At 45.8% G+C, this 8,776-nt stretch overlaps 2 protein-coding genes across 2 annotated transcripts in view; one reads left to right on the top strand and one right to left on the bottom strand.

Moving 5' to 3' along the window:
• The window catches only part of polq (polymerase (DNA directed), theta), a gene marked incomplete at both ends in the record, with an annotated part of 21,854 nt that extends 16,502 nt beyond the window's left edge, over positions 1–5,352 (top strand). The window contains 7 exons of the mRNA XM_080550003.1: positions 399–481; positions 603–704; positions 1,333–1,444; positions 1,791–1,915; positions 2,288–2,423; positions 3,430–3,533; positions 5,239–5,352. Of these exons, the coding sequence (XP_080406129.1) occupies positions 399–481; positions 603–704; positions 1,333–1,444; positions 1,791–1,915; positions 2,288–2,423; positions 3,430–3,533; positions 5,239–5,352 (776 nt within the window). The remainder of the gene's footprint in view (positions 1–398; positions 482–602; positions 705–1,332; positions 1,445–1,790; positions 1,916–2,287; positions 2,424–3,429; positions 3,534–5,238) is intronic.
• A 91-nt stretch (positions 5,353–5,443) lies between these two features.
• Positions 5,444–8,395, bottom strand: LOC308174583 (zinc-binding protein A33-like). Its single transcript, XM_080549680.1, has 2 exons — positions 8,232–8,395; positions 5,444–7,799 (listed from the first exon to the last, which is right to left on the bottom strand). The coding sequence occupies exon 2, from the start codon at positions 7,771–7,773 to the stop codon at positions 6,769–6,771; it is 1,005 nt and encodes a 334-aa protein (XP_080405806.1). The 5' UTR covers positions 7,774–7,799; positions 8,232–8,395; the 3' UTR covers positions 5,444–6,768.
• Between the last annotated feature and the right edge of the window lie 381 nt (positions 8,396–8,776).

Here is an 8,776-nt window from a genome sequence, read left to right as displayed (position 1 = left end):
CTCTCTCTCTCTCTCTCTCTCTCTCTCTCTCTCTCTCTCTCTCTCTCTCTCTCTCTCTCTCTCTCTCTCTCTCTCTCTCTCTCTCTCTCTCTCTCTCTCTCTCTCTCTCTCTCTCTCTCTCTCTCTCTCTCTCTCTCTCTCTCTCTCTCTCTCTCTCTCTCTCTCTCTCTCTCTCTCTCTCTCTCTCTCTCTCTCTCTCTCTCTCTCTCTCTCTCTCTCTCTCTCTCTCTCTCTCTCTCTCTCTCTCTCTCTCTCTCTCTCTCTCTCTCTCTCTCTCTCTCTCTCTCTCTCTCTCTCTCTCTCTCTCTCTCTCTCTCTCTCTCTCTCTCTCTCTCTCTCTCTCTCTCTCTCTCTCTCTCTCTCTCTCTCTCTCTCTCTCTCTCTCTCTCTCTCTGTAGGAGGGGTGATATTAGCAGCTGATTACTCCCAGTTGGAGTTGAGAGTACTGGCTCACCTCTCCAAGGACAAACGCCTCCTGCAGGTTAGAGACACTTTCATGGTAGATTACAAAGTAAACCAAAAATTATTCGACTTTAAAATTGACATTGGATAGGTTATCTTAAGAGTGTGTGTGTGTGTGTGTGTGTGTGTGTGTGTGACAGGTGTTGAACGGAGGAGCAGACGTATTCCGCTGCATTGCGGCTGAGTGGAAGAACATCGCTCTGGAAAGCGTGAACGACAACCTCAGACAACAGGCCAAACAGGTAGAGAGAGGCGGAGGAAATAGTAGCAACAGACAGTATCAGATACAGTATGTACACCCACTCAACTTGATGTTTCTAGCTACTACGACTGCCTGAGCATAGATGACCTTTTGCTGCTATGGCTGGTGGATGGATGATTCACTTACTTAGTCAAATGTATTTGTCGTAAGTCGCTTTGGATAAAGGCGTCTGCTAAAGGCCAAAAATCCAAATCTAAATGTAAAATGATGTTCAAGCATTTCAGTGTGTGTCTGTGTGTAGATCTGTTACATTTCAGTGTGTGTCTGTGTGTAGATCTGTTACATTTCAGTGTGTTTGTGTGTAGATCTGTTACATTTCAGTGTGTGTTTGTGTGTAGATCTGTTACATTTCAGTGTGTTTGTGTGTAGATCTGTTACATTTCAGTGTGTCTGTGTGTAGATCTGTTACATTTCAGTGTGTCTGTGTGTAGATCTGTTACATTTCAGTGTGTGTTTGTGTGTAGATCTGTTACATTTCAGTGTGTGTCTGTGTGTAGATCTGTTACATTTCAGTGTGTTTGTGTGTAGATCTGTTACATTTCAGTGTGTGTTTGTGTGTAGATCTGTTACATTTCAGTGTGTGTTTGTGTGTGTGTGTGTGTGTGTAGATCTGTTACGGGATTATCTACGGGATGGGAGCCAAGTCTCTGGGTGAGCAAATGGGCATCAATGAGAATGACGCAGCGTGCTACATTGAGAGCTTCAAGGCCAGATATTCAGGTACAGTATATACAGGTATACTTTGCTGTGTGTGTGTCTGTCTGTCTGTCTCTGTCTGTCTGTATGTCTGTCTATCTGTCTATCTGTCTGTCTGTCTGTCTGTCTGTCTGTCTGTATGTCTATCTGTCTGTCTGTCTGTCTGTCTGTCTTTCTCTGTGTGAACACTGCTACATGGAAAAGCCCACGGCACATAGGGGGTGTTTCCACATGGTTCATGGAGTGTTTGGGGTCCTGGTCTGGAACAAACCAAACACTGGGCCAAGTGAATCCTCTGTGTCTGTGTGGCCTGATAGAAGAAGTACAAGGTTGGAACTTGTCACGTTAGCTTTGTATCTCTGTGTGGCAGGGATCAACTCCTTCCTGAAAGAGACAGTGAAGAGCTGTGTGAAGAAAGGCTACGTTCAGACACTGCTGGGCCGCAGGAGATACCTACCTGGGATCACAAACGTCAACACCTACGCTAGAGCTCACGTACGTGTGTGCGTGCGTGCGTGCGTGCGTGTGTGCGTGTGTTTGACCCATTATATTTACATTTTAGATATTTAGCAAAGCGACTTACAACAAGTACATTTGTCTAAGTAAGTGAATCACCTATACATCAGTCATCATAAGAAAAACAAATCTATGCTAGTTACCAGTCAATACACATGTACACATTTACAGTAGCTTCGTAAAAATGTAAGAGGGCCTTACAGAAGTTCTAACTGATGAAAGTAACTGATGGAAGCTGAAAACACATGACCAGAAAGAACTCTGACCAGAGTATGTGTGTGTGTGTGTGTGTGTGTGTGTGTGTGTGTGTGATTCTTATTTCTCTCCCTCTCCCCCCCCCCCATCCTCCAGGCAGAGCGCCAGGCGGTGAACACCACAGTCCAGGGTTCAGCAGCTGACATTGTTAAAAGGGCCACCGTCAACATCCAGCGACGACTACAAGAAACCTACCCTACTGCTCCACTGTCACACCAGCACACACACACAGGTAACACACACACACACACACACACACACACACACACTGTGTCTGAAACACCAACACAAACACTCACACCAACCCAACAGTTATACTACCACACAGACATACAGGCAGCATGCACACAACATGCGTGTATTGTAGAGTGTGGTTAACATGGCAAGGCTGACGTATCGATCATGTACACTGATGAGCCGAAAGCATTATGACCATCTGCCTAATATCCTGTTGGTATTATGCCTAATATGCTCGGGCATCGATGAGCCTTGGGCGCCCAACCCCCTGTCGCCTGTTTGTGGTTTGTCCCTCCTCGGACCGCTGTAGGTACAGGGTTCCCGCGCTGGTCTTAAAAAGCCTCAAAGTCTCAAATCCAGCAATCCGATTTACAAGGCCTAAAAAAGGTCCTACATTTCAGTTATTCGGTCTAAAAATGAGGTGCTAGGTCTTAAAAATTAGATCCTGCAAGGAAATCAGTCCGACCACATCTATTTACGCAGAAATTAATCAAGCTGGAACCAAATAAATGCCAATTTGCTTCCTTTTTTGTCTGTATGGCAGTGAAATCCCTAATTTCATCACCTTGAGGCTGACAAAAAGCTATCATATGGTGTTGTGAGTAGGTCTAAAATTATATTCAAAGAGGTAAAAAAAAAAAAAAAATCTTAATTTTGATTTGTTGAAACTTGTAGGAACCCTGTAGGTAGGTACTCACCACTGCTGACCAGGAGCCTCCCACAAGCCTCGCCGTTTCAGAGATGCTCTGACCCAGTGGTCGGGCCATAACACTTGTTCAAGTCTTTCAGGTCTTTCCTCCTGCACCCAACACATCAACTGACTGTTCACTTGCTAGCGAATAATATGTCCCACCCCTTGACAAGTGCCATTGTAACAAGATAATCAATGTTATTCACTTCACCTGTCAGTGGTCATAATGTTTTGGCTCATCATTCTGTGTCTGCTATTTAGCATTTGTGTCGAAAAATCTAAGAGTAGTTCTGTTACATCGGTTGTTTAGACAGTCGCCGTGGCAGGGCGGTGCCTCGCCTCAGGGGAGCGTTCTTCATCCTGCAGCTGCATGACGAACTGATCTACGAGACCACAGAGGAAGACCTCATACAGGTACAACACTACTGACCCCTGACTTCTAACCACTAATGGGAGGGCTTCAATGGAAGGCTTCAACCAGAGCTTGTGTCCTCTAGACCTTTAACGGACCAGGTAGCAGTAATCAATACAGTCCAATATGGTGATGCTCCAACTAGCCTTCCAATGGGCTCAGAGGAGCATCTGTCATATTACTGAGATGTACCGGTATTCAGTTCTTTCTCTTTCTCTCTCTCCCTCTCCCTCTCCCTCTCTCTCTCTTCCCTCTCTCTCCCTCTCCCTCTCTCTCTTCTCTCTCAATTCAATTTAATACATTTTAAAGGGCTTTATTGCCATGGGAAACATACATTTACATTGCCAAAGCAAGTGTGTAATGTACGACTAGAATACCAAAAGTATTTAACAGAGCCGTGTATATACTGCATATAGTATACAGGTAAATGAAGATAACAAAAACAATATATAGAAACGAGTGGACATAGGGAAAAGGCCTCGATGAACAGTGCGTTAGTGTTTTGATTTATATGTCGTTTGGAAGTAGTTTCAGTCAGTTTGAATAACAGGGAAAATAGATATGTCAAAGAATATGCAAAAATTGTCAGATAGGGCAATGTCAGTTACAATAATATTTGAATGTGTGTGTGTCCTCCATGATGGGGGTGTTGATACTTCACAAGAATGTGGACAAGTTACCTCAGGGCCTGACACAACTCTCTCTCTCTCTTGTCTCTCTCTCTCTCTGTCTGATTGGCAACGTGAATCCGCAAGAGGCCACGATACGATAATTGCCGTATCGATATTTTGTCCCACCCCTACTCCAACATCAAGTTGTTGCAAACAGTCCTTGCGTTGTGAGTTGCTCCCACCAGTCTCAAACCTGCTCCACCCCAGTCTCAAACCTGCTCCACACCAGTCTCAAACCTGCTCCACGTCAGTCTCAAACCTGCTCCACACCAGTCTCAAACCTGCTCCACACCAGTCTCAAACCTGCTCCACACCAGTCTCAAACCTGCTCCACCCCAGTCTCAAACCTGCTCCACACCAGTCTCAAACCTGCTCCACACCAGTCTCAAACCTGCTCCACGTCAGTCTCAAACCTGCTCCACACCAGCCTCAAACCTGCTCCACGTCAGTCTCAAACCTGCTCCACGTCAGTCTCAAACCTGCTCCACACCAGTCTCAAACCCACCACCTCTGAATTCGCAGCAAACGTGACGCACTCTCCCAAATACCAATGGCACAGGAAAAGCTATTTAAATAGTTGCCCACGATCAACTTAGCTGATTTTGAATCAGGCTTTCGCTCCCCACAGAGCACTTATTAATGTCCTTAATGACATTCACGTAAACACCTACTCTGGAAAAGTCTGTTTTGATACTATTAGAGCTTAGCGCTGCCTTTGACACTGTAGACCACAATATTCTAATAGATAGATGAAAAACCTGGGTAGGACTTTCAGGCACTGCCTTAAACTGGTTTAGATCCTACCTACAGGACAGAAGCTACCATGTCTCCTTTGGCCCCCTTCTATTCAATCTCTACATGCTTCCATTGGGACACATCATCAAATAGAACAAACTTGCCTACCACAACTATAAACTTGCCTTGCCTTTCAGAACTGCAAACACTGACAGGGAAGGACTATAATCTGTTATAGCACTGAAACTCAGGCCTTGATGTCAACATCTCTGCCACTGACTCCCTCTCTTCTTCCCTCCAGGTGGCTCAGATAGTGAAGAGGGAGATGGAGACAGCAGTGAAACTGTATGTGAAGCTCAAGGCCAAAGTCAAAGTGGGATCCAGCTGGGGCAACCTACAGGACATGGACATCTAACGTGTGTGTGTGTGTGTGTGTGTGTGTGTGTGTGTGTGTGTGTGTGTGTGTGTGTGTGTGTGTACATGTGAGTGTGAACGTGCAGGTGTGATTGACTGTTGTGTGACTCCCTTGTTAAAAGTGGTCATAGTAGTGATAGAAGGACTCTGTTGCCAATGATTCCACTGTGTGTGTGTGTGTATATATGTGATTGTAACATTTTATTTTTAACCAAAACATTGAATGTAAAGTAGAGACAACTGCAAAGAAGTGTAGGATAATTTATTAAGCTATTAAGAAAATAAGACGAGGGACAAATAAGCCTATATATTTTTAATCCCAGTAATACTAATGTAACATGAATGTTTGTTTCAAATCAACGTGGTGTGTCATAAAAGATGAACTATTATCTAAGATATTCTTCTGCATTGGGATGAATCAATAAAACCAAAATATATAAATGAATTTATGTTGTGTTGAAAATGTGCTTCCTGCTAGGTGAATGTGTCAGATGCACCGCCTGACTAAACAAATAAACAAGTAGAACCATAAAATGAGTGTCAAAGTACGTTTTTTAAATATATTATTATACATATGTTTTAGAGCATTTCTGCTTTATTGGCATAGAGACAGCATTGACAGGAAGGATGGGTGTGAGAGAGGAGAGATGACATGCAGGACAGGTCGATGGCCAGAATCGAACCAGGGACCCTGCAAATACGTGGCTCGCGCCTTAGTTAAGCCACCCAGGCACCCTTAAGTATTAGAGAAGGTAAATACACTTGGGGTAATCCCAATTCACCCCTTGGCCCTACATTTTAGCCCTACCCCTCCGTTTTATGCGTTCACGTGTAAGGGTAGGGTGTCCCAATTCTTGGTGACATGTAAGGGGGGTACATGGGGTTTCTTTATAACAAGCAAAAGAAATCGCTATTATGCTGATGTCTCTAGCTATCTAAAGTTACAACAATGTTTTAAGGCTGATGTCTGCATGACAGACATTGACACATTTCCATGTCGCATTTCCCCCCTTTGATGGCTTATGACGCCCGAAATTTAACTAAAGTCCAGCCGCAAAGTTGTTGCACTTGTTACAGTGCAGACTGGCAGGGTAGGAGCACGGGTTGCTAGCCTACAGAGCACCGCTGTTCTGTCATGAACTGGCCAGGTAATGAAGCATTGTTCTTTTTTATTTTTGTTTGATCGACTCATAGCGTGAAACTTAAGTTGTGAACGAATCGCGGGCGTCCATGCTTTTCTATGATACTACTGATGACGTGTCAGGGTCTTGAAGGGTTATCCCAATTCATAGGGGAACTATGTAACTCCGTTCCCGAGGGGCAAGCCGAAAAGCCAGTGGCACTCCAAAATGAGGGGTAGGGGTAAAAAAAGGGAAATGGGATTGGGCCTTTCAAATTCAATTCACTTCCCAAACCCTCAGGGAGACCCTATGGAGGTGGGACCAAAAGCCCACCTCCATAGACATGCTTTGATACGATCAAACATGTTGCCAAACAGAGGGGTCACCCAGGGCTCCTGGGCGGAGCCAATGTTCCGGGCCACGCTCCTCTCCATGCTTCTCCAGTCTACATGCGGCACGAGGCTGCTGGCCTGTTGGACGGCCAGGCGGTTCTGCCGCAAACAGAGACGAGGGAAACTCCCGGAGGGGGAGGAGAGCTTCCCTCTCACCTCAGCACTGCCCCTCACCACCCACCATACCAGGAAGTCCCTGGGGTCAGATATGTTAAACCCAGACTGCAGAGTCACCATTTGACCTCTGGCGTGAGCCAGTACGGCCTCCATCACAGCCTGGTTCTTCTCCATCCCCACCAGGCCGCTCCTCTCATCCACCTTCCTCATCTCCGCCGCCTCCCTCCATACCAGCTCCTGCCTCAACTGCTCAAACTGTGCGCTGATCAGGTGTTTCAACTGGATGGCTACCACCTTGTTGACTGTGATCTCGCCGCACTGTCTCTCGTAGAACGTGGCCACCTTATGGATGTCTTTCCTCAGGAGGTCCATGGCCGGGGACAACACCCTCTTCACCTCCTTCTCCTCCTCGCTCACCGGTCTGAAGGAATGCCTGGCGTGCTCGCTACCGTCACGGCAGACCAGACAGATCAGCTTCCTGTCCGTCACACAGAACAGTGTCAGCTCCTCGTGGTGCTCCGGGCACCTGTGGGCGTTGACCTCCTGCTGTTTCACCTCGTCCAGAATCAGCTGCTGCACCAAGTTCTGCAGGATCCTGTTGATTTTGAAGTTTCTGTTTTTGATGAAGTTTTTGCACTCTGGGCAGTGTTCGTAGCCAGCTTGCAGCAACTTTTGGATACAGTCTTTGCAAAAGGTGTGCTGGCAGCTGAGAGAGACGGGCTCGGTGTAGAGCTCTGTGCAGATGGAGCAGCAGAGGTGGTCTGTCAGGGCAGAGGAAGCTGTGGTGGCCATGCTGGAGCTGACTGGCTGAACACCACCTGACAGAGAGGGAAAGAAAGTGCAAGTCTCCTCACATACAAGCCAACCTTTGGTTTGTAGCCTACCCCTCTCTAAATGATATTATCTAAAGGGAGAAGCACTCCAAACCTTCAGTGTAATACCACTGCGACAGCTAGTGGTGCTACTCCTTCCTGTATAAACCAAACACACATCTTCTGTCTATCTTTGTGTCAGTCTTGTCTTGTTTAAACCCTACATATTATAAATAACCCAACCGAGGCTCCAACAGCATGAGCGCTGTTGCAAAGAACGTAATAGCGCTGCGCCACGCAGCCACTATGTAAACATAACAAGGCGGTGAATCCAGCGTTTTAGATGTATTTTTTTGCACATTTTGACATGAATAAACGCGAGTCGCGTATATCATTTCTATTCAAACTCCTGGGGGAGAACCGAGTTTTCCTTCTAACCTTGTTCGGGAAGCCTGCGGAAGTTTGAGGGGTGGAAACCTGAAACCTGTACACACACAACAGCCAGTAATGTTCACTGGTACCGACGAGGGTAGTGTTCCAACAACCGAATTACAATTCCACGAAAAAGAAAACTGCTTTAGCGATGTCGACTTTTACAAATATAGCTTGCGAGATATGATCGCTACGTTGTCTAAACAGTGACCGTGTTTGAGTTCAACAGCCAAACCCGACGACAAACCAGGCAAGGCCAGGCGCGGTGGTCAATGGAGTGAAATCCTAATAACTCCATGGCTTAACACACCTGAACGCTTGAAATCCTCAATAGAAAGTCCTATGAATTCTCTTTGAATAACCACCACATAACAGCCATCAACTGATCTGAACATGGAATCAATAAATCTCTCAAATCTCATAATGATTTATATCCCAGTATAAATGCAAATTGGGGCTTTTCTTGATTCCGGTACATGTGTAAAGAAAACTTACAATTAGTCATGAAAGTCCATCACAATCACGGCACTTTTTGTTGCTCCATGCAGTCG

Source organism: Nansenia antarctica (genome assembly GCF_963989245.1).
Source record: "Nansenia antarctica genome assembly, chromosome: 20".
Classification (NCBI taxonomy): Eukaryota; Metazoa; Chordata; class Actinopteri; order Argentiniformes; family Microstomatidae; genus Nansenia; species Nansenia antarctica.
This window is presented reverse-complemented; position numbering and strand designations above follow the sequence as displayed.